General features: G+C 55.0%; 9 protein-coding genes across 9 annotated transcripts; 4 read left to right on the forward strand and 5 right to left on the reverse strand.

Moving 5' to 3' along the window:
* Positions 1-1,800: 1,800 nt before the first annotated feature.
* Positions 1,801-2,853, reverse strand: N656DRAFT_695624 (uncharacterized protein; the record flags this gene model as incomplete). Its single annotated transcript, XM_064810690.1, has 2 exons — positions 1,801-2,640; positions 2,704-2,853. Coding segments are annotated over 2 exons (990 nt in total), but the record flags the coding sequence as incomplete, so codon positions are not given.
* Positions 2,854-3,203: 350 nt separating this feature from the next.
* Positions 3,204-4,120, reverse strand: N656DRAFT_843273 (uncharacterized protein; the record flags this gene model as incomplete). Its single annotated transcript, XM_064819080.1, has 2 exons — positions 3,204-3,971; positions 4,045-4,120. The coding sequence occupies 2 exons, from the start codon at positions 4,118-4,120 to the stop codon at positions 3,625-3,627; spliced, it is 423 nt and encodes a 140-aa protein (XP_064672100.1). The 3' UTR covers positions 3,204-3,624.
* Positions 4,121-5,110: 990 nt separating this feature from the next.
* On the forward strand, positions 5,111-9,714 carry N656DRAFT_843274 (DNase I-like protein). The gene is made up of 4 exons (XM_064819081.1): positions 5,111-5,558; positions 5,639-8,138; positions 8,211-9,144; positions 9,212-9,714. The coding sequence occupies exons 1-4, from the start codon at positions 5,517-5,519 to the stop codon at positions 9,336-9,338; spliced, it is 3,603 nt and encodes a 1,200-aa protein (XP_064672101.1). The 5' UTR covers positions 5,111-5,516; the 3' UTR covers positions 9,339-9,714.
* Positions 9,715-9,989: 275 nt separating this feature from the next.
* Positions 9,990-12,367, forward strand: N656DRAFT_776685 (uncharacterized protein). The gene is made up of 7 exons (XM_064814684.1): positions 9,990-10,394; positions 10,561-10,602; positions 10,673-11,067; positions 11,219-11,617; positions 11,703-11,902; positions 11,976-12,205; positions 12,258-12,367. Exons 1-7 carry the CDS (start codon positions 10,263-10,265, stop codon positions 12,288-12,290), a joined length of 1,431 nt encoding a protein of 476 aa, XP_064672102.1. The 5' UTR covers positions 9,990-10,262; the 3' UTR covers positions 12,291-12,367.
* N656DRAFT_827540 (WD40 repeat-like protein) lies at positions 12,245-15,202 on the reverse strand (the record flags this gene model as incomplete). Its single annotated transcript, XM_064818511.1, has 2 exons — positions 12,245-15,018; positions 15,072-15,202. 2 exons carry the CDS (start codon positions 15,200-15,202, stop codon positions 12,441-12,443), a joined length of 2,709 nt encoding a protein of 902 aa, XP_064672103.1. The 3' UTR covers positions 12,245-12,440.
* A 588-nt stretch (positions 15,203-15,790) lies between these two features.
* N656DRAFT_705015 (Septin) lies at positions 15,791-17,123 on the forward strand (the record flags this gene model as incomplete). The annotated part of the gene is made up of 4 exons (XM_064811228.1): positions 15,791-15,895; positions 15,947-16,109; positions 16,173-16,483; positions 16,545-17,123. 4 exons carry the CDS (start codon positions 15,791-15,793, stop codon positions 17,121-17,123), a joined length of 1,158 nt encoding a protein of 385 aa, XP_064672104.1.
* Positions 17,124-17,487: 364 nt separating this feature from the next.
* On the reverse strand, positions 17,488-19,855 carry N656DRAFT_533756 (alpha-ketoacid dehydrogenase kinase). Its single transcript, XM_064809979.1, has 5 exons — positions 19,846-19,855; positions 19,314-19,790; positions 19,112-19,231; positions 18,768-19,050; positions 17,488-18,703 (listed from the first exon to the last, which is right to left on the reverse strand). Exons 2-5 carry the CDS (start codon positions 19,448-19,450, stop codon positions 17,810-17,812), a joined length of 1,434 nt encoding a protein of 477 aa, XP_064672105.1. The 5' UTR covers positions 19,451-19,790; positions 19,846-19,855; the 3' UTR covers positions 17,488-17,809.
* Positions 19,856-20,388: 533 nt separating this feature from the next.
* Positions 20,389-20,845, reverse strand: N656DRAFT_776692 (uncharacterized protein). Its single transcript, XM_064814685.1, has 2 exons — positions 20,546-20,845; positions 20,389-20,478 (listed from the first exon to the last, which is right to left on the reverse strand). The coding sequence occupies exons 1-2, from the start codon at positions 20,788-20,790 to the stop codon at positions 20,412-20,414; spliced, it is 312 nt and encodes a 103-aa protein (XP_064672106.1). The 5' UTR covers positions 20,791-20,845; the 3' UTR covers positions 20,389-20,411.
* Positions 20,846-22,116: 1,271 nt separating this feature from the next.
* On the forward strand, positions 22,117-26,882 carry N656DRAFT_776694 (cysteine proteinase). The gene is made up of 10 exons (XM_064814686.1): positions 22,117-22,270; positions 22,550-22,703; positions 22,759-22,906; positions 22,967-23,432; positions 23,484-24,426; positions 24,479-25,128; positions 25,181-25,320; positions 25,376-25,805; positions 25,867-26,314; positions 26,371-26,882. The coding sequence occupies exons 1-10, from the start codon at positions 22,268-22,270 to the stop codon at positions 26,478-26,480; spliced, it is 3,492 nt and encodes a 1,163-aa protein (XP_064672107.1). The 5' UTR covers positions 22,117-22,267; the 3' UTR covers positions 26,481-26,882.
* Positions 26,883-27,350: the final 468 nt, after the last annotated feature.

Consider the following 27,350-nt stretch of genomic DNA (forward strand, 5'->3'; position numbering starts at 1 on the left):
GCATCTGCGGCTACTTTTCGGCTACCACCTTGTGGCTTGCCGTTGAGATAACCTCTGTTCTTTTTATTTTCCTCTGTTTCTATCTGCGTCTACTGGGTCGGGTATGTAGAAAAAGATCGGTCGAAAAGCGGGAGTCCCCTTCCGCTGTTTTGCTTGTCTACGCTGACCTACTCTGCTACTGCTAGTTGGGTAGTGGGTGGTAGAGGGGGGTGGGGGGGCGAGAGAACGGGGAGGAAGGGGGCAGTGAGGGATCGGAAGTGTAGAGAGGAAAGGGAGCGAGAGAGGCAAGGGCGGGCGGATCACGTTGGGTCTGTTCGTATACGGCTAGGTCAATAAATACAAGGTCGGGTAGCTCGATGGGCTTTGGTTTGTTTTGTTTGTGGGCTCGGTCTGGTTCCCCCGGGTACTTGGTATTTGTTTGCTTGAAGATCGTCGGTGATGGCGGTGGGTGATGGCAGGACATACAATACAATACATAACAAACAACTATACATGGGGTCCAGACATACTCAGGCACATAGGAAAGGGAGAAGGCTTCCATATCGCTGTAAGGAGCGGGTCGATTATCTCGAATAAAACTTGAGGCATAGCGGGAAACAATAACAGAAGCTTAGTTTGCACACGTGTTTGTTGACATTTTGATTTGATTGAAAAGATCAACGCGTCGCTCTTGGCTACGTACAACCTCCTCTCATCATTTGGTAGGCGCCGCCAGTCCGAGATACACGTCGCATGGAGCTATGTGAAAACTACAATACAGGATGGCATTGGGTCAGGATCAGCAGACAAGAGCATAAACCCCTCGGTAACCCGTCATGTGTGATGTGTGGAGGGAGTTCGGAGCTCCAGAAACAGACTCGAGACACGGGCGACTCTCTGGCCGGAAATTTCACCCTCCTACCTCCTAGTCAGCTACCATCTTCCACCCCGACCATACCCTGCACCTGGATATCCATCGGCTCCCCGTCCCTGGTGGCGAAACCCGTTCTGGTGGTCTGGTGCTGGCTGCGGCGGCGCCGGAGGGGGAGGAGGAGGCGGCACGCCCCATCCACCAGCCCACGGAGGCGGCACCACATTCTGGCCGGCAAAGAAGTTCTGTGGTTGGGCTGCCGGTGGTGGGGGTGGGGGTGGCGGCGCCGGCGGCCACTGACCGTGATAATTCGCAGGTGGAGGCGGAGGGATTGGAAAGCCTCCTCCGGTGAAGCCCGGCTGAGGTGGCATCGGCGGGACTGGGAACGGCATTGGCGGGACATGAGGCGGCGGCGGCGCGTGTTGCGGAGCCCAGTTGACAGGTGGTGGATTCGGGTGTACAAACGTATTCCTAGCAGGGTGAGGAGGCTCGTTGGAACGCGGAGGCGGCGGTGACCGTGGCCTGCTCCAGGACCGGCTTCTAGACGGTGAGCGGGACCTTCCGCGCTGATGATAGCCTGGGCTACGCTGGCGGTATGCCCTGCTGCGGTTGCGAGAGTCGGATCTTGGGCGCGACGGAGACCGACTAAGCGACCGTCGGTAGCTGCGACTCCTCTGCCGGCCGGGACTTCTGCCACCGGACCATTCGCTCGGCGACTGGCTCCACTTCTGTCCCCGATTAGGGCCGCGGCTTCCACCACCTTTCGGAGACCTTGACAGGCGCTGGCGCTTGAAGGCAGGCCTACTAGAGCTGCGGCTCGAGACCTCGCTATGATCTCGGCGCCAACTGCGTGATCGGCTGTCTGAGCGGCTGTATGACCGCGATGAGCCGAGGCGTCCTCGCTTCTCCCCGCCATCTCCGTGCCGGAGTTCGTTCCGGCGAGCGGCATCTCGCTTCCGAGCCTTCATCTTTTCGCAAAATGCGCGGGACCAGCCGTAATACGTCTCACCCCCTATGATCTCCCCGGTGATCTCATCGACTTCCACACGTTCGCCCAACCGGCCAATGTTGGGCGGGGGCTCGTCAAGATTCGCTTCTTTGGAATAGATTTTGTCGACATCCAGCAGCAGTTTTTTGACAGCCTCTACGAGGGTCCTGTCGGCAGGGCCTTTTGCCAAAACCAGAGGTTTGATCATGGACGGGTTTATGGGACGGGTGTTGTTCGGTTCCAGAACTGGGAGCCAGTTCCCCGCTGGCAGATCGTACCAGGGCGTTGACGGATCACCATGCATTGAGGGCATCACGTAAGGCGCATTCTTGGCAGCTTTAGCGATGGCGCTGGCCGAATTGTCGGCCTCATTGTCATTCTGGGTCTCCTTCTCAGACACCGGGCCTTCGTCAACTGCCGATCGAAGTTGTTCTACGAAGCTTTTCGAAAAGTACTTGTTCTTGTCCCACAGGTCGATCAGGTCGTAGAGTTTTCGGACATGCCTCGGGCAGTTGTGGAAGGCGGCGGCGCTTCTGACAAGACTTGGGAGCGTCGGTTCGAGCTTCTGAGCGAAAGCCTCGTCGTGATTTCGGTGCTTGACGTGGTAGAGAATGTCGTTCACAATGTACAAGACATGAAGACGGCGCCGCCTCGCAGACGGAACGCGGCCACTCTTGGACGGCAGGGCAGCGACATCCTTTTCCCCTCCAAACGACTTGGCGAGAGCGACCAGGTACTTTGCAAAGGGAGCGATCCGAGAGGACGAGGGAACCAGGTTGTTGAGAGCCCATTGCTTGCATCTCTGGCGCGCGGCTTAGCCCATCGGATTCATAAGCGGGAACAGCGACATAGCATATTAGCAAACCTGGACATTGGAGGGCGAGCACTCGGCGACGGTCGCGTTGAGCAGGGAGATCAGGGACTCGATGTCGTCGCGCGAACAGGGCCGAGGGTCGGCGCGAAAGAGGGCCCCCGAGAGCGCCGTCTTTGCCACGATCAGCTCAGCCGACGCCATCTCAATATTGGCGTCCTCTGCTGGGCGTATCGAGGTAAGGGCCAAAAAAGCCTTGAGGTTGCTTGTTGAGAACAATCTGCGCGCGCCCCCCGATGGGGTCAGAGTAAGAAGCGCACTCCTTGTTGTTCTCGCTCAAGTGCGGTTCAACAGTTTTGTTTTCTTTTTAGAAGTTCAAAGCTGTGCACAGGCCGGGCACCGTCGATTATGTTGTCGATTAGTCGTGATTATGTCGCGTGGTCACTGTGGTGTGTACTTCGTATCCCTCCTCTGTAGGGAGTGCGGAATGCGGATACCTCAACCAGATCCAGGAGTTGAAAGAGTCTAAAGAGAGACTGGCCCCAGCGCCCCAGCCAGGATTTACTGTGGGGCCGCTGTGGCGCATTTCAGTCTATGCAGCTAGCGAGGTGTCTCTGGGTAGCTCTTTTTAACATCACGGTTAACTCCGCATCCAATTCTTGACTTTCAACACAGCCGCATGTTGCTTCTTCAGAAGCCAGTGTCTGGTGAACGCCGCATTAACAACAGCAATATCGCCTTCGTACAAGCCAACGTGCTGTTTTCATGACTAATGGCGCCGTCTTGTGCGGATTCTTCAGACCGTCCCCTGAGGCGAGTTGCTGTAAAACATCCAGTGTGCAATTGCGATACAATATGAGACCGGGAGAAAGTTGGCATCAAGCCATGCCCGATCTGCGGTGCAACTATCTGCTGTCTCTCATTGCCGGTAACTCCATCATGCCTGACAGACATTTCCACCAACCTCTGCTGCCCTCAGGAGAAGCGATCGCCTTTGGGGCTCCGGAACGGTGTGCTGCTCTCGTACTTGCTTTTTTCTAGAACCCTCTGCCCCTCAGTTGCTGGCGCATGTCTTGTTGGCGCTGGGTCGCTGCTCGATTCCTGGCTTGGAGAGCCCACGGGGTCTGTCCTAGGTGGGCCCCCGTTAAGGGCGACGCCAGGATCAGTGCCTCCCATGGTTGCTGAAGAGAAGGGTCGGCTTGGGACGTTCTGCGAGTATTCGAGCGAATCAATCATGGTTTTCTTCTTCCGCTGATCCTCAAGCCTGGCCTGACGGTCGGCATTGATCTGCCGCTTTGCGAAGTAGTAGGCCGCACCTCCAGCTGCGGCGATTCATTCGTCAGCGGACGATGGCCCGGAAGGTGGTATCGGGGAAGGCAGCATTGCCATACCGACACATAGTGAACCCCAGCCCAGCCTTCATGCAATTGATATCAATTAGCTTTGAACGACGGGCGCGGTGGGCTGACATGGTGCGCTCCATACCAGAAAGACTTGACCTGCAGCGGAAATGTGTGAGTAGCTCCGTCATGCAACAATCGAAGTAGAATAGAGAAGCAAAGACGGCCGACTGACAGTATTCATTGTCGTTAAGAGGACGGATTCAGGCACCGGATTCAGATTCTGCTTATGCGGGAGTATTGCGAAAAAGATCACAGCAACGATTCTATCTGTTATCTTGGAAGGTTGAGAAAGAACACTGTCGATAACGGTACTCCAAATCGCGTGATGTCAATCGATAAATCATTGGTTTGGCGACGGTCTCGGCCTTCTTTTGCCGATGTGAAAGCAGGGGGTTAAAGAGCTCGTGCCACAGCTTGTGTCCCATGCCAGAGTGGCTTGCCTGTGGCGCACAAGGCTGAAACAACCAACAACGTTTGGTCTTGTGAAACAAAGCTAACGTTACCACAGTACTGTAACATAACCAATTGACCGTGCCTTCGTACAATACATTCCTACACTTCGGACAGTCTGCAAACCATTACAACGCCCAAGTTGTGATTTTAAAATATGTACTATTAGTATTTTCTAAATAGAGGCACTCATCGTGATGCCCTCACATTCATGACACGTCGGCGCCGAAGTGCTGTGTATGTTAGGACGAAGTACGGAGAATGAGTACGGAGTATGTGTGAAATTACTTTGTAATTAGACGAAAGTGGAAAGGTAAGGAATGAACATCCGTGTCTGCGCAGGGTTCTGCATGAAGGAGCACCTGAAAAGACTCAAAAGGACGCGTATTGGAATGGGCTTCTAACACGTCGACCCGAACTGTGCCAATTCACCCATTCGTCTTGGGTTTGGTGGTGGTGTTGACCACCTAGGTACGAATCATCCCTTACCTGTTAATGTTAGTGACCTGAATTTGGCATGTATGCCCCCCAGGCACCGAGATATCGTCATTTGCCCTGGCTGAACGCGCGTGCCCCACGCAGGGCATCCACTTCGCACCAACAACCTAACGCAGCCCTCAAAGAGACCCCTCCAGACCCGCCACGCCGGCTCACATCAGAGGAACGGTGCGCCGGACCGGACCTGCCCTCCCTCCCAAATCTGGGGATTTTATCTGCCAATTACACGAACCGAATCGACACAACCACTCGAATGGCGGGTTGTAATTAAGTGCGCGACAGTGCCTTACATCCAGTAACTAGCTAGCGGATCGCCCGCTGCTTGCAGATGCAGAGGTCTGCTTCACCTACACTTTCATCTCTCTTCTCCTTTCCCTTTGCCGTGTCACTGGCCTCGCCGGTTTCGACCCTCTTCCGGATGCCTGAGTTTTTATGAGAAAAGGAGTTCCCCGGTCGAGGGTCTGATGGGCACGCCGTCGTCGAACTTGCCGCTGTCGATCCGAACACGCCGCTGCTATGGATCCGTCAGACAACGATGGGCCTGACGGCTCGTCGATTGTGAGTGAACCAAACCCCCTCCCCCGCCATGACCCCTGAAATTGCCTTTATCTGCAGCTGACATGTGGCTACTGTGCCAGAGACCCGTGTCCTCACTCCTGGCCAAGTTCGAAAACTTGAACAACAATCCTGGCGATGCCCAACCCGGAACCTCCTCCCGAACCGCATCCCCCGCCCCGTCTGCCTCGGTGCCAGTGCCGCCGCGGAAGCCCGGCCGGCTTCGCGAGCGAGATGCGAGCCCCTCGTCGGCGCCACCCCCTGTTCCGGCAACCCGGCCCAAGGATAAGTTCGGCTCAAATCTCACCATCGCCACGGCCGGCACGCGCATCAGTCCTTCTACGTCACCCACTCGTTCGCTTCCACCGCCCATTAGTCCTCGGCCAGTGCGTCCTCCGTCCGTCATGGTCGACCCCCCTCATTCGCCGCCGAAGAAGGGCGCTGGCGGTGTGCCCACCGGCGATCAGCCCCTCTTCGTGACCACTGATTCACTGGTCAAGCCCTCGACGCCAGCAACATCGACGAAACAGTATAAGATCCCTGGTCGCCCGCGTTCGCCAGTCCTCGAACCTCGAAGGTCGTCACCACGCCTTACGCCGTCGCAGCCTCCGTCACCCCCTCCCCCAAGGCGGTCCGCAGAGTTGAGGCGTGATCGGGAAACGAAGGAAGGCGGCAGGCCTGTTCCTCCCCCAATCAACCGGTCAGAGAAACCCCTAATAGGTGCAGCACGCTTCTCTCTGTTCGAGCAACCCCGCAACCGCAGCCCACCGAGCCAGCCTACCGATCTTCGTAGCCGTTCCAACGACAAGATCTCTCCCTTCAGTAGCCCGCCTCGCAGCAGCGGGATTTCGGATGAAGATACACCGCCCAAGTTGCCCAAGCGTCCTGGGACGTTTTGCGAGAGAGCGCCAGGGGACTCTGCGCAACTTCACCAGTCAGGGGCGGCTAGGAGGATGGAGAGAGATGGTGTCAACGGGGTGGCAAGAGGAATGCTCTCGCCGCAGGTTACCGGTGAACAACGGCCGGCGCTCCCAGCTCGGCCAGTAAGCCTCATCAACTCAGCGCGTGCCGCAAACGCAGTTTCTTCTTTACCGCCTCGACCTCATCGGCCAGAACTGAACACAAGTCATCCTGATATTGGCACGGCTCCTGGCGCGGCACAAAAACGCATCTCTTCGACGCCCACCCTGCAGGCACCCCCAGCGATTCCGTCCCTCAATGGGAGACCCACAAACCTGGGCACAGATCGGATACCGAGCAGGACTGCCAGTGATTTCCGCGCCACAGCGGGCCAGCCAACTTATGTTGATGCTCGATCGGTTGAGAGTCAATCAGGAAGCCCTGCTGCACCCCTTACCACGGCCTATCCCGACACTTCAAGGACAAACCGGAGCAAGCCATACATAGGCCGAGGCGCTCACGAGATTGCAACAAATTACGACACCCGAGTATTTGACGTCTGCGGCGCAGTTGTCTGCACCACCGGCATCTACACAAGGGTGTGGAGTGTGCAGGATGGCGAGCTTCTTATGAGCCTGGCCATGGGCGAGGGCCTGAGGGGCACTGCCGTAGTCTTCAAACCGGGTGAAAATGTTGATGAAGAAGGCAAGCGAGTCTGGATTGGAAACAACAACGGCGAAATACTGGAGGCGGATATTTATTCACAAAGCATTACGAACAACAGGCCAAACGCCCACGGTCGGCACGAGGTCATCAAGTTTTATAGGCACTTCAACGAACTATGGACGTTGGACGAGAGCGGAACATTACATGTCTGGGGCCCCGACCGGAACGGGGTTCCTAATCTGTCACTAGGCCCAACGCAATCCTACCGGGTGCCGAAAGGCCAAACCTTCTCAATGGTCGTGGGGGATGAGCTGTGGCATGCGACTGGGAGAGAGATACGGGTTTTCTTGCCAACCTTGGACGGGAGGACACAGTTCCAAGTTTTGATACGGCCGCTGGTCCAGGAGGGCGCGGGTGAAGTCACATCGGGCACCATTCTCCCTTCGGACCGGGACAAGGTATTTTTCGGTCACAGTGACGGGAAAGTGAGTATATACTCGAGGAAAGACTACTCGTGCCTGGAGGTCATGAACGTCAGCCAGTACAAGATCAGCTCGCTGGCTGGAGTAGGTCGGTACATGTGGGCTGGGTATAATACAGGCAAAATGTCGGTGTACGACATGGGGCAGACGCCTTGGGCTTTAAGGAAGGACTGGCAAGCGCATAAGAATCCAGTCGTCAAGCTGGTGGCTGACCGGTCCAGCTACTACAAGCTAGACCGATGCCAGGTGGTGTCTCTAGGCGCGGATAACATGCTCCGGACATGGGATGGGCTCCTCCAGGAGGATTGGCTCGAAGGCGAGATGAAACGCAAAGACACCGAGTACTGCAGCTTTGAACAGATCAAGGCGCTTGTCCTCACGTGGAACGCTGGAGCGTCGACACCTCACAGCCTCCGCTACTCAGAATCCGACGCAGCCTTTATTCAGGATCTTTTACAAAGCAGCGATTCGCCTGATATCATTGTGTTTGGATTTCAAGAGCTTGTGGACTTGGAGGACAAGACGGCCACGGCAAGTGAGTTGCCTGACCCCCTTCTACCCCCTCAGAGAGGGGCGCTCCTGAATCTTGCTAACCACACAAGTTTAGAGCGCTTCTTGAAGCCCAAGAAGAAAGAGGGCTCTGACCAAGAGCGTATGAGCCACCAGTACCGCGACTGGCGCAACTTTCTCGCGCAGAGCCTCGACGACTACATGGCGCACGGCGGGCTCTACCACATCCTCCACACGGCGCCGCTCGTCGGCCTCTTCACGTGCATATTCGTCAAGGCCGACCTCCGCGAGCGTGTCAGCAACCTGAGCAGCGCCGAGGTCAAGCGCGGCATGGGCGGGCTGCACGGAAACAAGGGCGCCATCGTGGTGCGCTTCATGGTAGACGACACATCGCTCTGCTTCATCAACTGCCACCTGGCCGCGGGCCAGACGTCGGCCAACCAGCGGCACAACGACATTGCCGCCATCTTGGAGGCGCCCCTCCTGCCCCCCGAGCGCGACCCGGCCGTGAGGATAGACAGTTACGTGGGCGGCGGCGACGGGTCCATGATTTTGGACCACGAGCTCTGCCTGCTCAACGGCGACCTGAACTACCGCATCGACACCATGAGCCGCGACACGGTGGTGGCCGCCGTCAAGGCCGGCAACCTCGCCAAGCTGCTCGAGCGCGACCAGCTGCTGGTCGCCCGGCGCCGCAATCCGGCCTTCCGCCTCCGCGCCTTTGAGGAGATGCCCATCACCTTCGCGCCCACGTACAAATATGACGTGGGCACGGACAACTACGACACGAGCGAGAAAAGGCGCAGCCCTGCGTGGTGCGACCGCCTGCTGTACAGGTGCGGCAACGGGGCGGGCAGGATCCGGCAGCTGGACTACAGGAGGCACGAGGTCAGAGTATCGGACCACAGGCCCGTCAGCGGCCGGTTCAGGCTGCAGGTCAAAAGGATCGATCCCAAAAAAAGGGCCGTCGCGTGGATGGAATGCCAGCAAAGGTGGGAAGATCTGAGGGAGCGGGAGATGCTCGAGGGCAAGTAAGTCTACCAGTCTGCTGTGGTATTGTTTTTTTGTAGCTTTGAGACTGACGGCGATACAACACAGGCTCTTCTACTTGACTAGGATCATTGGTTATGACAAGACGGTTGCCCAGCAGCTGGTTAATGCGCGGTCGACGAAGAAAGATCGTACGAGTCCTAGCCCGCATAGGAATGAAGAGACTGGGCGGTAGACATGGGAAAATCGGAGTCGTAGTTGGTTTAGGGACTGGGGTTGGGTTGGCCGGCTGGTTGTTTGATGGGACGGCGCTTCTTGAGGGCAAGATAAAATGTCGGGAGATGAATACCCCCCGGCGGCGGAGTTGGGTTTGATAGGAATCATGATGAGATAGAATTGATTGAGCACAATCGAAGAGCGAAACATGGCTTTGCTCTGCCCGCTGCGCTTACTGGTTATGATGGCTATGTTGGCTGGGCTTTGTGTTTTTGAAGGTGGGAATTGTGAAAGTGAGCATACCTAATACTTTCATGTCTTTAGCATCTTGTAAGGCCCATCAATCCTCCTGTTGTAGGGTGTGTACCGTACAGTTGTGGTTGATGAACATCAAGGGCATACGAATAGGCATGATGTCATTGTATAACTCGTACAGCGAATAGCGTCCTACTTTTCTATGCTTCGTGAAATTCAATGACACCTCACACATACAAGAGCTATGGTCTTGAAGGAGTAAAGGCGCTTGTCCCTATGTGATCACCGTCCCCTCCGCCTTGTGACCGTTTGTACGCCCTCCGCTTCACATCTGCCGAGGCAGCTTGAGAGTCTGTAGTATAAATCTCGAAGTCACATTGGTTGTGAGGAATTGTTGGATTTCAAGTTGCTGAGGCACAGGCAGGTGCATCTGATGCTTAATTCTGAGTGCATCTAAGGACTGCAAACTAAATAACATCAAGAACAGTATTACCACAAACTCGACCCCCCCGGTGATTGTTCCTACAACAGTCAAGTCGAGCTCCGAGCTTGAATGCACTGCTTCAGACGGACAGCAGCAGCTCGCGCAGCCTGGAGAACCATTTCTAGAAGTACTCCTGCCGGAATCACTACCAGAACAAGACCAACGAGAACATTTCATACCTCGTCACCCCCAACGCAAGCCAAAATGGCCGCCGCCACCACCACGGAGCTCCCTTTCAAAATGCACATCACCCCGGAGAGCACCGGGCTCTGGCGCATCCAGCAAACCGAGCAAGCTGCCCAAAAGGCTTCGGAGCTGTTACAGCTAGACCTTGAGGTTGTTATGTTCCCTTTTCACCTCCCTCTTCTCTCTACAGCACCCAGTAGACAGGCAATAGACCAACCCAAGCCACCTGCGCCAGGGCCTCAATTTCAGCGACTGGGAGTGCCAGTGGTACAGTACAATACCTAATCCAGTATATAACTAACCACTCTTCGACCAGAACCATCACGTCTTCTTCAACGACGACGGGTTCCACAACCACGTAAGTTGTTACCCCTGTTTTGCCCCTCCCTTCCTTTTTACACAACCAGCCTACTAAACAACACACCCAGATCTCCCACCACCTACTCGCACTGTACGGCACCGGCGCCGACGCCGCGGCGCTGCAGTTCGCCTATGACCACAACAAGGGGTACCAGCGGCGGGCTTTACCGGCGCACGACAGGACGTCGTTGCCCTTTTTTGCTGACGATGGTGATGCTAGAGGTAACTGGCCACAAACGGCAAAGCCGTACCTCGGCAAGGAGGCCTACTACCCGGATTTCCTCCGCTTCTTCCAGCGCGAGATGGCCAGGATATCTGAAAATGGGGAGGAGAGTATTGGCGGGTGGCAACGCGTACTGAGGGACTACCTCCTCACCAAGGAAAAGGGCGGGGATGAGTTGCTTGTGAGGCTGTACGCCGGGTTTTTGCACCCGTTGATTCAGCTCATGTATGGCGTTGAGTGGTGAGTTTTTACTCTTTCTTTAATCTTTTTTCTCTCCCTGAAAATCGTGCTTGGTCGGTCAGGCGGTGATGGGACGATTCGAACCGGGGCACTTTTTGCCTCTCTCATTCCCTTCATGGTCAGGTAAGAAGAGTATAGCTGACCCGGCCAGGCACCAAGAAGCTATCGTCGCCGAGGCGCTGGCGCAGACGGCCGTGCACTCGGACGACATCAAGGTTTTTCTCTTGGGCACGGAGGAGGAAGCGAGCAAAGGCACGGAGCTTGCCGGACACGGTGGGCGGAAAATGCCCCCGATTCTAGACCTCCTCCAGGAGGCGAGACAAAACGAGAAGCTTGCCAAAGCCGCGCAGCCAGGGGATAGCAACAAGATTCGCGACGGAGTTCTCGCCCGCGCAAAAGACGAAATGATCCGCCTCGCTGCCAAGGTAAGAGTCGCGCCGGACGAGGTCGAGGAGCGCACAGCCGAAATGTTTGACGCGTGCGTGTTCATGGCCTCGGCGGCCGCCCTCGTCCAGCCGAGCAAGCAGCCCAAGTTTGACTTTTTCTTGATGTAAGCCTCCCTGTTTCTCAGAAGGAAGAGAGCCCAGCCCATGAGTCCGGGATTAGCTGACTGACGCCATCGCGACACATGGCAGGCATCACGTCAACGCGAGCCCAATCTCCGTGACGCTCAATGCCCAGGACTGGATTCCGCCTGAGACCAAAGCACGGCTCCTCGAGTGGAAAATCCGCATGGACCTGCTTCAATATGCGGCGCGAGGAGTGCCCGAATTGTCGGCTGAGAGGCTGGCGGCGTACCAGCCAAGAAAACCCCATTCAGGGGGCTCACTGGCCGGTATGGCTTTCACCTGTTTTTCTGTTCTGTTTGTTTGTTCAAAGTGTGGCCACTAACTTGGAGCAATGCACAGAGATAATCGCCCGGGTGCACCGCCTTCCCGACGACGGACACGCCATCAAGCTCGGTCGAGCCGCCGTGGTCTGCCACAACATCTGCAAACGGTACGAAGACGAAGGTAAAGACTGGCCGAGAGTGAAAGGAGACGATTTGTGGACCAAGGTATGCCATCTAATCGTCGATTCCGTCGAGGCTCCGGGGGAGCGCTGGGTGCGCAGTTGTGGATTGGATGAGGCATGGAAGGTTCGTTCGCTCAGTCCCCAAGTAGGTTCGCGATAAGCTAACAGGCCTGTAGGACATTCCGGATATCAAAGATGTCAAGCTGTAGGCCATGGCTCGGAAGATGCGCGCGGCTCGTTGGGTGGGTGTAATCTTCCTTCCAACCCCAGGCGACAAGGCCACCGTGCCGTGACACATGTGAACGACCATCCATGCTCATTGTGGTATCAATCCTGTACAACACCTTTCCTATCCCTACCTATTCTAGCCCAATCCATTCCTCCTGATCCTCGGCAATATCCTGCTGGATAAGATCATCTAGGCTTAGCCCCTTGTTGGATGAGGGCAATGCTTTCATGGGAGAGCCCTCTTCATCACGCCAACCAAGCGCCTTGGTATCCGAACTGGCAGTCTTCTTTCCACTTGCCTGGCCGAGGAGGTAATCCACCATGTACATATTCTCGTCGGCAAGCCGCCTGATTTCGTCCCGCATCTTGGACACCGCCCGCGCTACGACACGGAGCTCCACGTCAACCTTGCCGCGGTTCGCCGTCAGCCATGCGCCATGCTTGTCAACCAGGGCTTTGATCCAAAGCAGACAGAACTCGACGTGAGGTGACTGTTCTGTCTGGGCCGCCACGTAGCGCAGCAGTCGCGCTACATAGACGGTTGGAAACTGCTCCACGACTAAGCCAATGTCCGTGTACGGGATAGCTTGGAAGACACGCTGGATCAAACCAGCCTCGTTTAGGCGGAACGCCATGACAAGAGCCTTGAGGTAGTCCTTTTCCCGCTCAAGCACCGCGAGCGTTGATGCTGGTGTGATCTCCATGTTCAGGTCAAATGGATCAAACTGCACGGTGCTGTCAAGGCTGTAGATCAAAAGGCCTTCTGTTGAGGCAGCGCAAAATGCGGAGCCGCTTGGCGAGAAGGCCACCCCGGTTACCCTTACTTCGGGGGTTCTCCTCCTTGCGGAGGGGTCGCCCCGTTTGGAACCAGGTAATGACCGGTCTATCCTATCCTCTAGATCGGATGCCTCTCCTTGCTCATCAAGGAGGCCGGCCGGCCCTGCCTCGGTGAGCAGTTTGCTGTTGAGAAACTCCTGGGTACCCGAGAGCGACAGGTTGACGCTCACCGTGAACTTTTTAAGAAGCACCATTGTAGTGACGGAGTAGAGACAGATGTACTTGCTGTTTCCGCCCGCCAGGAGGCATGAGCCGTCGGTGCTGTAGCGGATGGTATTGAAACTTTTTGTTCCAGCCACGTTCGCAGCGGTCCTACGGTCCGTAATTCGGCGGCCACCCGAAACGTCGCGGCGACCGTCGACGCCAGATATTTGTTGGGCTTCCGATACAGACCAGAATGATAACTGGCCATCCAGAGTCGAGATGGCGATCTGCGACGAGTCCGGTCTGAAAGCGATATCGAGAACATCTGATTGCAGCTGCAGAGGCTCGCTGGTCTGCGTTCTATTGAAGATAGACCATATCCGCGCTGTCCTGTCCCAGCTGCCACTGACAAGGAGGCCCCCGTTAGGTGCGAACGCAAGGGACGAGACCGGGCCTTCGTGCCCGGAAAGTCGATCGAGCAGTTGCCCTGTCTGCACAGACCAAATGTGGATATCAAACGAATCAATCGACCCTGCGGCTACAACTTCTCCGCTTGGATCAACGGCCATGCACGAGAACGACAGCCGCTCCGGCGCCGTAAAGGTCCTAAAGTTCCTGTACCTAATCAAATCCCACGCTCTGACCGAACCGTCCAGACTCGCGGTGAAGAGAACGTTCCCTTTCTTGGCAAACTCGCAGGCTGTGACACCGCTTGTATGCTCGGTGAACGTCACTATGCAGAATCCGGACTCGATGTCCCACACCTTGATCTTGCCGTCGTCAGCGGCAGTGACGATGCGCTGTCCGTCGGGTGAGTAAACTAAGGCATTCATGGCGTCGAAATGCCCCTGTTGCTTTAGGATGTAGGACTCGGACTGCCACTCCCATACCAGAAGTTGCCCCAATTTGGACGCACCAAAAGCCAGCCACTCTCCGCTCTTGTTGATTGTCACAAAGTCAATCTCGTTCTGCGAGATACTGAGCGTGTGGATCATGTTGAAGTCGGGCATCTCGTACAGCCCAAAGATGCCGTTCGAGAAGCCAGCGACCAACAGGTTCGACTCGGCGTGAAAAGCGGCGCATCGGAGGGTCGCGCTGTTTTGCATAAAGTAGTGTCGGTTGACGATCCTCCATCGCATATCTGAATCATCCACCATCTCATCCTCGTCCATGCCCGGTTTTGTTGTGTACTTCCAGTCAAAGACGGCCCCGTCCTTGCTGACGGTGTAGATGGTTTCCTGGTCCTTGGAGAACCAAGCGCCCACCACGCCTTGTCTATGACCTGACAGGACGGTGGGGGTGAACCCTTCTTCCGGATTTAAGCTCCATATCCTCGCCGTTAGGTCCTTGGAAGCGCTCAGGAAGAATCTAGAGTCGCTCGACCACTCGATATGCCGGACATCGTCGAAGTGCTGCGTGTGTGTGTGATGGCGTACAAAGGGCGCAAATTCGAGATCACCCTCGACGTTCGAGTCCGGAGTCGATGGGACGTGCCAGACCTCGATTTTCCTCCCGAGACCGGCCACGAAGTACCGTCCTGAGGGAGAAAATGAAAGCGCCGTCACTGCCGATTTAAAAGAGAAATGGTAGAGCACAACGCGACGCGGGACATTCGTGAGGATTGCCTGGCCATCTTCATCGACGGAGAGGAGGAGGTTGCCCTGCGGGGTCAAGCCTATCCTCGAGATGTTCTTTCGGTGGGCGAATGGGAGTGTATACGACTTGTTGCTAGCCCTGGGTTAGCGATGATAACAAGAGGCCCGCAAGTGCAAAGTGCCTACTCGACAAGATTGAAGACGGTGACTCTGTTCCCAACGGGCGAGTAGAGATGGGTACCGTCTGGGCTGAACAGCAGATTGCCTTGGCAGTACACTGTTCCCAGTAAATTCGAAAACTTGAAATCCGTCTTCATGGTCACACTTCTTCACTGCTAATCACCTCTGGTCCATTCTCTTGGCACCAGAATCATCAACTTTGGGCAAGGCTACAATCAATGGCCAAAGTGGGATGAATGATTATCAAGTATCCTTCGTCGCCGGCGCTCGCTGCCAAAATTTCATGAACTCCCGTCTTTTGGGAACTTTTTAGCGGGGACGGCAAATCCTTTCTCCTAGGTTCCGATGCGAGGACGGGACTTGCCCGGCCGGCAACTCGTTGCTTGGCGGGAGATCCACCAGGCCGACTTGGGGAAGGTGGGTGGAAAAGGGGAGAAGGGACCCACTCCGTATTTTGACCCCATTCTCCTTCTGTGAATGGGTGCTCCGTGCACAACACTTCGGGTTCGAGGCACCCTGGAAATTTGACAGCCAAATTCCCCTGAAGAACATGAGCTCCGCCATCTCTCCCATTGACCACCGGTGACCCAACCCATCTTTCTGCTTCTGCGACATCCGCGCCCAATTGCATTCGTTGCTGTTGTAGCGGCGGGACATCCGATCCCTTTTACCTCTGTAATTCTTTCATTCGATCGATAACTCGCTGCGTCGGCTCAGAACTCAAGATGGCCCCTGCCACCGCCGAAAGCGCGTCGCCCATCGGCATCGCCAACCTCCCCAACCAGAGGCACAAGATTGTTGCCAAGAGGGGAGCTGCATTCACAATCATGGTCGGGACACTTGTATTGATGCAGACACGGCTCATTCTGACCCTGTTGTAGGTTGCTGGCGAGTCTGGGTTGGGCAAGACGACTTTCATCAACACGCTGTTCTCCACCACAATCAAGAACTATGCCGACCACAAGCGCCGACATCAGAAGCAGGTCGACAAGACAGTTGAGATCGAGATTACCAAGGCTGAGCTGGAGGAGAAGTTCTTCAAGGGTACGGATGCGTGACGCGTACCCTCCATGCGTGTCGTGGTTTTTAACTCTGACTGGTGCTTAGTCCGCCTGACTGTTATTGACACACCCGGTTTCGGTGATTATGTCAACAACCGCGACTCATGGATGCCCATCATCGAGTTCCTCGACGACCAGCACGAGTCTTACATGCTTCAGGAGCAGCAGCCCCGCCGCCAAGACAAGATCGATCTTCGTGTGCATGCTTGCCTGTACTTCATCCGACCTACCGGTCACACCCTCAAGCCTCTAGATATCGAGGTCATGAAGCGGCTGTGCTCGCGCGTCAACCTCATCCCAGTCATTGCCAAGGCCGATACACTCAGCCCGGCAGATTTGGCCAAGTTCAAGCAGAGAGTGAGCATTCGGCCAGGCCCCTTTTATGCCAACTGTAGAGCAAAACTAATCCCATGTTCAGATCCGTGCCGTTATCGAAGCCCAAAGCATCAAGATCTACCAGCCGCCGATTGAGGAGGACGACGAGGCGGCTGCGCAGCACGCGAGGAGCTTGATGGCCGCCATGCCCTTCGCCGTCATCGGCTCGGAGAAGGACGTCAAGACAAACGACGGGCGCATCGTCAAGGGCCGTCAGTACTCGTGGGGTGTCGCCGAGGTCGAGAACGAGGACCACTGCGACTTCAAGAAGCTTCGCTCCATCCTGATCCGCACTCACATGCTGGACCTGATCCACACGACCGAGGAGCTTCACTACGAGGCCTACCGCGCCCAGCAGATGGAGACGCGCAAGTTTGGCGAGGCCCGCCCGAGAAAGCTCGACAACCCCAAGTTTAAGGAGGAGGAGGAGGCGCTGCGCAAGCGCTTCACCGAGCAGGTCAAGATCGAGGAGCAGCGTTTCCGGCAATGGGAGCAGAAACTCATTGCCGAGCGCGACCGCCTCAACAAGGATCTCGAGCAGACCCACGCCCAGATCAAGCAGCTCGAGAGCGAGCTCGAGGCGTTGCAGGGCAACGCCGTTCGCAGCCACGGCCGTCGCTAGAAAAGTTTCCTTTGGAAATTGCCCCTGGGCGTTTTCGTCCATGGCCTGCTCTTGCCCGTACCGTTTGGTCTAGCGAAACGATCCGGTTATGCCAACCCTTCTTGCTGTTCTGCCCCCGAGAGAGTCGTTTTCACTATTCCCCTGCGAGCGGCAGAAAAAAACTCCTCAACCTTGTTTTCCCTAGCATACCATTCCATCTTTGGTAGGGAATATGCTATGCGAAGGGAGACACCACGCGGTGCTCAATAGAGGTGTTGGTTGACATATTCCCCATGGCCTAGCCTTTTTCCCATTTGTTTTCCCCTTATTCATTGTCCTCAACTATTCCACAGCAACCGAAAAAGGTGCGTCAGATCTGTAAAGAAGGGAGGACGAGGCGGAAGTCTCCAGAAGGAACCTGGACCGTCGCCGTAATCTCATCCAAGTTGGTCCTCGTTCCACTCGGATTTTACCAGAGCACCCCTTATTCGACTTAGTCATGATGTAATTTAGCCGCCCCTTTCATGATACCAGATAATGAGAAAGGCTGCCAGTTCTCGATCAGGAAGCGAACAAGTAACTGTTTTGGTGTTTCGCTTGTTTGTTTTCCCTTCGAATCAGTGTTTGAGCTATGCTATGCCGCGTCCGAGTGCCGATACTTCCATGAATACTCCTGTAACCTGTCAAGTAGGCATATTACGTTAATCCTACACTGCATCCATGCTCGCCCGCGTAGTCAGTTGCTCGTTTTTATTGCCGAGCTTGGAGACTTGCAGAAAGGCATCCACGCCGTACCCGGCGAGGCTATGCAGCGACAGCGTGCCGGCCCAGTACTCGGCGTATACCCTGCTGAGGGGAAGGCCCATACCGAGCCGCAAGTTAGGCGGCCGGCTCGAGAGCGACGCCAGCGAGCTGGTCACGTTGGCCTGTGGCCCGTCCTTCTCGTGCTTCTTCCTCCCGCCACCACCGCTGCCTTGGCCATGTTTGTCCACGGAATCGGCGGCTCCTTGATGGTCGTCGCCCCCGTGATAGTGCCCTTCCACCTGGAGCTCCTGCATCGTGGCAGCCATCTTGGGCACCTGCTCCAGATTGGCCAGGATCTTGTCACTTGCCGGCCCCTTGGTGAAGGACCAAAGATAGGGCAGCTTGTCGGCGGGTATGCCGCCGCCCCTGTCCGAGATGCGTATTATGACGTGCTGGGAGCTCTCGCAGATAGTTACCTCTATGGGCGGGGGTTTCAGGGGCGTTGTGTCGTCGCCCTTGTTGTTGAGCTGCTGAGACCTCTCTACCACGGCTTGCACTGAGTTGCGGAGCAGCTCGCCAATGATGTACTCGAGATGGCTGAGGATGTAGGGGAAAGTCGCATCCAGGTGGCCGTCGATGCGTATCTCGGGGAGGATAACGTCTGGGCCGTAGGCGCGCTGGGCGATGTCCCTGATGGCGGCGCCGCACCTTTCGATTACGTCTTTGGCGACACACCGGAGAAACACCTCGCCGATGAACTCGGTTTCGGGGAGCTTGGCGCCAGGTGAGAACCAGGGGGCGTGGAAGGTGTCTGTCAGGGCGAGATGTTGCTCAGCAATGACACGGCGAGAGATGCGCTGAGAGCCTTTAGTGTTACTCGTGGAACGGATCATGAGCAGGGAGTAAACGGGGCAGACCAACAGATCGAAGGATCGTGTTCATGAACTTGTCGAGCTCAGCCGGGTCCATCAAGCCGTTACACTCGAGCACACCCATCGCTAGCTTTGGTATGACGGTCAAATGGGCTTTGAGCATGGAGCGGATAGTCTCGCAGAAGCGGTCGTTGTCTTGGAGCGTCTTGATTTCCTTGACTTTCCGGAACGTGTCGAAAGCAGTGTAGTACAGCTCGTAGACCTCCTTCATGTGGGGGTTCGTGACTACAGAATATGGCAGTATCTGCATGTCGCGAATCCGGTGGGCAATTCTGAGGCGGCATGCTCCATCAGAACGGGGGCTCTGGATTCAGGAACAGGGCAAGAACTTGCCTTGTTGGCAACTCAGTCCGTACATAGTTGGCCGAACTGATCAGTCTCGGTTCAGTCAATGAGCGGCCGAACACCATCAGTTGGCGCAGACTAATAGGCCGAGCTTCCTTTGCGACCCATCTGTCCCAGAAATGTGTGAGCGTGTGCTCCAGAACACAATAATATGGCAGAGCAAGGAACAAGGAGGCGGGGGAAGTCTAACTCGTCCAGGACAGACATAGGACGCCATATCGGCCCATGATTATGCGAATAGTGGGCGCGAAATGCCACACCCAGCTCCCTCGTCCTCGTCACCGGCCGAATGTGGGCCGTGGCATGCTTCAGCGAAAGGCGAAACATACCGCCGCTGCCATGCGACGAGAGCCGCGGCTGGGCGATCAATTTGGTCTTCCCCTGTCGAGGATGACTGCAATTCGGAGAAGGATTCGTGAAGCGAAAAGGCAACTTTGGTTTACATCTGCTGTTTGGTTCTCAAGCGAGCTGGCCAACGCTAGATCCAAACTTCCAAAGTACCTGGTGGTCAGGCTTACACATAGGGATAAGAAGACCTGGGAGCTTTTGAGGAGCAGGACTGTTTATTCAACCGTAGGCGAGTCATCACAGACACTGAGGGCAGTGGATTGTCATCTCGCGATGTCGCAGCAGGACCATGGTGTTGCAACGGACAGTCGGTTGAGTACTGTACATACATCAGTACAAGTACTGTACAAGTGCAGGCAGCTCAGGTGCTTCACCCCACAATACAGTGGACCTACTTAGGGGTTCCACCCTTTTTTTGTAAGCCGCGTGCCCACCGATGTAGTACGGCTGGGAGTCCTCAGCCGCTTAGCTCAGTCAACTAAAAGTTTGCCGCATACTTTTCTCAATCGCTTGGGTTAAGTAAGCGGCTTATTCCAGATTCAGCCGTTGTACTGACCGCTGGTAAGAGTAAGCGGCTGGGAAAGTAAGCGGCTTGGAAATGCCAGCGGCTGGAGGAGGGTAGGGCCCGTGCTCAGGGGTACGTACATACATACAGTACCACTCCTACTCCGTACACCCAGATCACTGCACTACATAGACTAACGAACATGATCAATTTAAAGATATCTAGACTACTAGTTATCTACCCTCCAAGGCTGTAAGTCAATGTTGCATAGGTGGCAGGCGACTTCGTGGGGACTCTGTAACTTGGGAAGTCTAGGGAGTCGACTTGCCAGGGCAGTTGAGTTGGCCGAATTCGCTAGAAACAGGATCGCTGAATTGGCTAGAAAACGCGATTCCAGGGCACTTTGCGAAATCGCTTCTGTTTTCAACTGCCGGCCTACACCGCCTTGGTCGTACCGCCGGTCCGCCGCAGACAGCACAGCGCAAAGGGCATACCTATCACAGTGAGCAGTAACGTCGATCAGAGGGCAGAAACATACCAAGGCCAGAGTACAACTCACACAGAGACAGGGAATGGATGCTAGACCGTAGAAGCCAGGAGACCTTGGAAGCCAGGGACCACGGAAGCCAGAGACCACGGAAGCCAGAGACCTTGGGAGCCAGGAGAGACCTTGGGAGCCAGGAGAGACCTTGGGAGCCAGGAGAGACCTTGGGAGCCAGGAGAGACCTTGGGAGCCAGGAGAGACCTTGGGAGAAGGAGACCTCGGGAGCCAGGAGACCTGGGAGCAGGAGACTCTGGGAGCCGGACTAGTCATGGCACCCAGGATCGAAAATTGAGGAAGATGGAGGAGGAACCTGAACCTGAAGTTCGCTAAGTCAAAGAGAGCCCAGGCAAGCCCACGGCTGCCTGGCGACGGTCGCTGCCTAGAGGTTAGCTATATAAAGGAAGGAGTCAGGGACCCGACCACTTACAGAGCTATCCCCATTCACAACCGTTGCCCAGCCGCTCCCATCTTCCAGCCGTTGAGCAACCGCTTACAAAGTATAAGCTGCCCTGCAACCGTTGCTTCAGTAAGACGCTTGGTAAATTCCAAACGTATGGCATTTTTAACTGCTCCTGGCACCAGCCGCTCCCAAGATCAAGCGTTTGGAATGGCCAGCGGCTGCTGCGAATTGAGCGGGTTGGCAACTGCTTACATAATTCAACGGCAAGTTTACGGCTTGGCAAAAGGGGGTTGTGCCGCTAAGTAGGAACAATGTACATTTAGACAGTGCAAATCTTCATGCAGAAATACTGTGCTAACAATACGAAGTAATTACCAAACCATTCAACTGATTCCATTCAGAGTTATGTTGTCTCAGACTCGACTTCCATCGGCTCCGAAACCTCTAGTTTGTCGATGACACTGAACTTCAAAGACAGTCTTGCAGAGGTACGGGGCTAACATTGAATGCCTTGGAAACAAAGCGGCATCATGACGCTAAAGCTAGTAACTTAACTGTATGACGCATCAGCTCTTGCCTTCCTGTCTCGCCGACTCTCATTGTCCGCAACTAACTGCCGGCTCTGTGTAACAAGGAATCTTTAGCGGATATCGGACCACTTCATAATTCAGAGTTAGACAATCGAACAGTTAGCGGTATACAAGTTGTACTAGTTTGTATCCGTAGCATAGGGGTCGTTTGAGACGGCAAAGTTCGTCAGGTCCGCGATTTTAGAACTCCAGTGCAAATCCTCGGCACCCCACGTCATTGGAGGGGTTCAATAACTGACCCTTGTTCCTTCGGGCAACGCAGTTAGAGAGTTACCTTGACCCCCTGGCTACCGTCGCACATGTCTCTTACTAAGAGGGATGTAGCCGGGTACCTTGCTGACACCACCAGAGTCAAGCTACCTGTATTGAAATGTGTGCTAAAATGGAAAACCTGTGCTGCGCCTGCTTCGCAACACCAGCAAAAGAGCGAGGTAGTGCACAACTCTTAGACGTTTCCAGCCCTCCCACGGTCGCGTTGCTTGTCTTTTCAGACTTTCCTGGCGCTCTCTGGCTTTGCTCTTCTTTGGCAGTAGCTTGCAACATCTCCAGGGCTGCATCGTACTTCTAACGTTATATTTGTACTAAGCATTGCAACTTTGCTCGCCACGCCGTTTGCCGGATCGCCCGACAGTTGCAGTGCCTTGGTCTTCAAGCCCCTCTCAGCGTGCAGGAGCTCCTGACAGACGCTCCATATACCTACATACCTGTCTTCCATTGCGGCTCGTGCCTTCATTCTGGCAGCCCTGTCCCCGTGAAGATGGTCAGTTCCTTTCCCTGAGCAAGCACCGAGAACTCGAATCGATCTGGAAGACAGCTTTCGTTTCTTTTACTGCCTGTCCGCGTGAGGTTGTCCATAGCCCAACCCCGCTGACATTTTTCTTTCTTGCACTTTCCTCCCCTACCTACATCCCTCAATTGTCTCGATCCATATCGCGAAGCCGCTCGCCAGAACGCCCCTCTCCACGTACCTTCCAAAATGGACGGCCATACTTTGATTCCCAGCCCGCCGGACGACGAGTTCGCTGATCTGGACATCCAGGACGACGATCTGACCTTCGAAGCCGCTTCACCTAATACTATGATGGTCGACGCCCCTGAGGAACATGTCGTCGAGGCAAACTTAGCAGAGGCCGAAGATGTCGCCATCATAAACCCCGATGGCATGGAGACTACCACTCCCCTTGTGACTGACCGTATGTTAGCCATATGCTCGCTTGTCTCTGCTTCACGCGCTGATTCCTCCTGCAGACGAGGCCATGAAGCCGCACGTGCTTCCGCCCTTGGTTGAAGAGCCCCGAACCCTCGAAGATGTGGTGTTCACGTGGACGCTGGAGGGGTGGCGGACGCTGAGCAAGAAAGAGCATAGCCCGGTATTCCATGCAGGCGGCTCTCCATGGTAAGGAACACGGCGCTTTCCCGATTGTGCCGAGTTCTGAACGCTAACGCCCCGGCGCAGGCGAATCCTTCTCTTTCCGCACGGCAACAATGTTCTCGATCATTGCTCCGCCTACCTCGAGCACGGGTTCGATAGCATTAACAGTATACCCGACGATTGGGCCATGTGTGTACAGTTCTCGCTCGTGCTGTGGAATCCGAACGATCCGTCCATCTATTGGCATCATAGTGCCCACCACCGCTTCACCAAGGAGGAGAGTGACTGGGGATTTACGAGGTTTTTGGAGCTGAGAAAGATGTTTAACAACGTATGGGAGAACCACGATCGGCCCCTTGTCGAGAACGACTGCGCCAAGATCAGCGCGTTCGTCAGGATTGTTGAGGATGAAACCGGCGTCCTGTGGCATAACTTCAACAACTACGATTCCAAGAAAGAGACGGGATATGTTGGGCTCAAGAACCAGGGCGCAACGTGCTACCTGAACTCGCTCTTGCAATCATTATACTTTACCAATGCCTTTCGCAAGGTAACTTGCCTAAGCTGGCCCCGTAAGGCTGCCGAGCTAACGTCTGGATAGGCCATCTACCGGATCCCCACACAGCACGACGAGAGCATGAGCAATAGCGCCTACACCTTACAGAGGCTGTTCTACCAGCTGCAAACCTCCAATACAGCCGTAGGGACGAATGAACTGACCAAATCATTTGGCTGGGAGACGCGGCACATCTTCGAGCAACAGGATGTGCAAGAGCTCTCGCGGAAGCTCATGGAGCGAATGGAGGATAAAATGAAGGGCACCGAGTTCGAGAAGGCACTACCGCAGATGTTCAGTGGCAAGATCAAGACATACATCTCTTGCATCAACGTGCCGTACGAGTCCAGCCGTGTCGAGGACTTCTGGGATGTCCAGCTCAACGTCAGCGGCAACGAGAATCTCCTGGACAGTTTCCAGGACTATATCCAGGTGGAGAAGCTCGATGGCGAGAACCAGTACTACGCGGGCGAGCAGTACAAGCTGCAAGATGCCAATAAGGGCGTGATTTTCATGAGTTTCCCTGACGTGCTCCATTTGCAGCTGAAGCGGTTTGAGTACGATATACAACGCGATGCCATGATGAAGATCAATGATCGATACGAGTTTCCAGAGGAATTTGACGCCTCGCTTTACCTGGACAAAGAGGCTGACAGGTCGGAATCATGGGAATACCAACTTCATGGCGTCTTGGTACATAGCGGCGACCTTAATGCGGGCCATTACTACGCCTTTTTGAAGCCAAACAAGGACGGTTGGTGGTATAAGTACGACGACGACCGCGTCACCAGGGCTACGAAACGGGAAGTTCTTGAGGAGAATTTCGGCGGCCCTTTCAAGCTGCCAAACGGCTCGCTCCGGACACTCAAAGATAAGAAGGTTCCCGTTATGCGACCTAACAGCGCATACATGCTGGTGTACATTCGCAAGTCGAGACTCGACAAAATCCTCTGCCCGGTAACAGCAGAAGACACCCCAGCACATCTTCGTGAGTACCATGATCAAGCCAGCCTAGCTTGGCGTTGTTGACCTCTATCCAGAGAAGAGATTCGAGGAGGAAATGGCCGCGCGAGAGGCCCGGCGCAGAGAAAGAGAAGAACAGCACCTCTATCTCGGCGTGAAGGCGATTACCGAAGCAACCTTTCAACAACATGGCGGCACCGATCTCACGAACTTTGACGCAGCGCCAGAGCAGGATCCCGCAGCACCACGGTTCTACCGAGTGCTTCGCACGGCTACAATGAAAGACCTGGTAAACCACATCGCGGCCGATATCGGGCAAGACCCTAGACGGGTTCGGCTCTGGCACATGGTTAACCGCCAAAACAAGACGATTCGCCCGGATCAACCCGTCATGGACCTCCGCCCGACCGTTGAAGAAGTTTACGTAAAGGCATCCGCTCACAGGGATCAGGCGCTGCGTGTGTGGGTTGAGGTTGCTGAGGAGGTCAACGCTGAGGGCGCTGCGGTTTGGCCGGCATATTCCGGGCTACCGAATGGGGTTGTCGTAAAAAATGACCTTATCCTGCTCTTCCTCAAGTGGTTCGACGTCGAATCTCAGACCCTGAGAGGCATTGGCCATGTCTACATCAGCAAGGAAAAGAAAGTGGAGGATCTGCTGCCAATCATCATGAAGCGAATGGGCTGGGGTGATAAGCTCCCTAGCGACGAGAGGATCCAGCTCTGGGAGGTAAGCAAGCCATCGTTTTTCCGGCTGAAGCTGGTTGCTAATATCTCTATAGGAAATCAAACCCAACATGATTGAGGGCTTGAAAGCGAAGGTTACGCTCAGAGTCTCCGAACTCCAGGATGGCGACATTGTTTGCTTCCAGCGGGTCCACGAGCGCAAGCCGATGCTAGGTCTAGGAGCCCCCCGTGACATGTAAGCTCCACGAAGCTCGACCTGTGAGGGAGATGCATTCACTGACGTAGTTTAGATCGAGATCAACGGACCGGCTTGAAGACGCGAGAGAGTACTACGATTTCCTGCTGAATAAGAGGGTGGTCACATTCCTTCCTCACCCCCAGAAATGCGATGCGGAAACATATCCGGGTTTTGAGATGGTATTGAACTCCAAGATCAGCTATGACAAGCTCTCGGAAAAGATTGGCGAGCGGCTGGAAGTCGAGCCGACGCACCTCCGCTTTTACACGATCAATGCAAGCTCTGGTAACCCCAGGAACGCTGTCAAGCGAGGGTCGAACCAGACGCTCGGCGGCATCCTCAACCCGGCAGGTTATAGTCAGCTGAACATGAACCAGCGGAACGACGAGCTCTTCTTTGAAGTCCTCGACATGAGCCTTGCCGAGTTGGAGACGAAGAAGGGCATCAAGGTCACTCTCCTTAGCGAGGGTATCACGAAAGAGGTGGGCAGGGATTCCTTACGCAACTTCAACCACTTGCCTGTGCTAATATCGAAATGTCTAGGATCAATTCGACCTTCTTGTGCCCAAGAACGGCCAAGTGGAAGACCTCATTGAATGCCTAGTCAAGAAGGCGAAAATCCCTAGCGAAGAGGAAGCAGGGCGGATCCGCATTTACGAGATCAGCAATCATAAGTTTTTCCGGGAACTGGAGAGGAACTATCCGGTGATCAGCATCAATGATTACACATCGGTGATAGCTGAACGCATGCCTCCGGAGGACGCCGAGGTCAAGGATCAGACGCACTTCATATCGGTATTCCAATTCCAGGGCGAGCCTAGCAGGCCGCATGGCATACCGTTCCGCTTCCTGCTCAGGGAAGGAGAACCGTTCTCCGAGACCAAGAAGCGATTAGAAAAGCGAACGGGGCTCAAGGGGAAGAGCTTCGAGAAGATAAAGTTCGCCGTGGTCCGCAGGGCGCAGTTTTCAAGACCGCAATATCTAACAGATGGTAAGATGAGCCCCTCACGATGGGCGTTGGATTGGAGCTAACGCTTGCCGCGGCAGATGACATTCTCTGGGACGTGGCCGCAAACCCGGACGATGCTCTGGGCATGGACCATCCCGACCGGACGAGATCAGTGCGGAATGGCGTTGACCTGTTTCTCAAGGGCTAGACATTGCATTGGGGATGCATTGTTGGCACATTTTCTGGTGCAGTACGGGCATGGTGTATCTGTGTCTTGAGCCTAGTGACCGCTGTTTTTGGGTCAAAAGTGGTATTCCGGGATCCAGCTGTATTGGTTACGTTTCTTCTTGGACTTTTATCCTTTTCTACTGGTGGCTATCGTGGGCGAGATGGCTGTGCCGTGGGTGATACACGGATAGCAGCGGGCAATAGGGAAGGCGGTTATGTGGCAGTAAGAGTAGAGATTGGGTGGAGGAATGGTTAGGGGTGTTTTAACCATAACCAAGATAGCAAGCAGTTTGAAGGTAGCTGGCCAGAGGCTGGTGGTTTATTCAGTACACAATGCTACACTAGTAGGTGGTTAACATTACCCCTTACGGCGACGGTTGAGGGGCATAGCATTGCTGACTCTTTAAGATTTCGAAACAAGCATATGAGGCACTAATCACATAGCTATCGTCGCTGAATATCGTTGTAACGCATGCACGTATATTACAGTACACGTATCGTTATCGTTACCGAATACTGTGGCGTCACAAGCAAAGCGGTGGCAACTGGCACAAAGATTCAGGGACGGTTGGGGCGGCTGATAAGCAACTTTTCTGGCCGATAACGTCCAAGACTGCCCACCTCTCACCCGCTATCCCTACTGTACAGACCCTCCTTCCACAACCTCAGTCCACTCATTCCTGATCTTTGCGACGGCGACGTAGCGGAGCGCGGCAGAAAGCATACGACATTTCGCCGTTCGTTTTCCTCAGCACGGCAAGCTAAGGGGGTCCCTTTCTCTTTCCCACCATCAGTCGCCAGGCCTCGAATCCCGTTTTGTACTCTGAGGCGTTCGACCAACGGATTGGGG

This window comes from Canariomyces notabilis (genome assembly GCF_033297395.1).
Source record: "Canariomyces notabilis strain CBS 508.74 unplaced genomic scaffold N656scaffold_5, whole genome shotgun sequence".
Taxonomy (NCBI): domain Eukaryota; kingdom Fungi; phylum Ascomycota; class Sordariomycetes; order Sordariales; family Chaetomiaceae; genus Canariomyces; species Canariomyces notabilis.

What these genes read in the sequence shown, in the direction of transcription:
- N656DRAFT_843274 (XM_064819081.1), top strand. Translation starts at nt 5,517, where the DNA reads ATGGATCCGTCAGACAACGATGGGCCTGACGGCTCGTCGATT. An exon ending in GGACAAGACGGCCACGGCAA is followed by an intron (nt 8,139 to 8,210) that starts GTGAGTTGCCTG and finishes ACACAAGTTTAG; the next exon opens with AGCGCTTCTTGAAGCCCAAG. An exon ending in CGGGAGATGCTCGAGGGCAA is followed by an intron (nt 9,145 to 9,211) that starts GTAAGTCTACCA and finishes GATACAACACAG; the next exon opens with GCTCTTCTACTTGACTAGGA.
- N656DRAFT_776685 (XM_064814684.1), top strand. Translation starts at nt 10,263, where the DNA reads ATGGCCGCCGCCACCACCACGGAGCTCCCTTTCAAAATGCACATCACC. An exon ending in TGTTACAGCTAGACCTTGAG is followed by an intron (nt 10,395 to 10,560) that starts GTTGTTATGTTC and finishes CTCTTCGACCAG; the next exon opens with AACCATCACGTCTTCTTCAA. An exon ending in AAGTTTGACTTTTTCTTGAT is followed by an intron (nt 11,618 to 11,702) that starts GTAAGCCTCCCT and finishes GACACATGGCAG; the next exon opens with GCATCACGTCAACGCGAGCC.
- N656DRAFT_533756 (XM_064809979.1), bottom strand. Translation starts at nt 19,450, where the DNA reads ATGTTTCGCCTTTCGCTGAAGCATGCCACGGCCCACATTCGGCCGGTG. An exon ending in CCTATGTCTGTCCTGGACGA is followed by an intron (nt 19,232 to 19,313) that starts GTTAGACTTCCC and finishes TTTCTGGGACAG; the next exon opens with ATGGGTCGCAAAGGAAGCTC. An exon ending in TGAACACGATCCTTCGATCT is followed by an intron (nt 18,704 to 18,767) that starts GTTGGTCTGCCC and finishes AAAGGCTCTCAG; the next exon opens with CGCATCTCTCGCCGTGTCAT.
- N656DRAFT_776692 (XM_064814685.1), bottom strand. Translation starts at nt 20,790, where the DNA reads ATGACTAGTCCGGCTCCCAGAGTCTCCTGCTCCCAGGTCTCCTGGCTC. An exon ending in TACGGTCTAGCATCCATTCC is followed by an intron (nt 20,479 to 20,545) that starts CTGTCTCTGTGT and finishes GTTACTGCTCAC; the next exon opens with TGTGATAGGTATGCCCTTTG.
- N656DRAFT_776694 (XM_064814686.1), top strand. An exon ending in CACTCCCCTTGTGACTGACC is followed by an intron (nt 22,704 to 22,758) that starts GTATGTTAGCCA and finishes TTCCTCCTGCAG; the next exon opens with ACGAGGCCATGAAGCCGCAC. An exon ending in GCGAGGGTATCACGAAAGAG is followed by an intron (nt 25,806 to 25,866) that starts GTGGGCAGGGAT and finishes CGAAATGTCTAG; the next exon opens with GATCAATTCGACCTTCTTGT.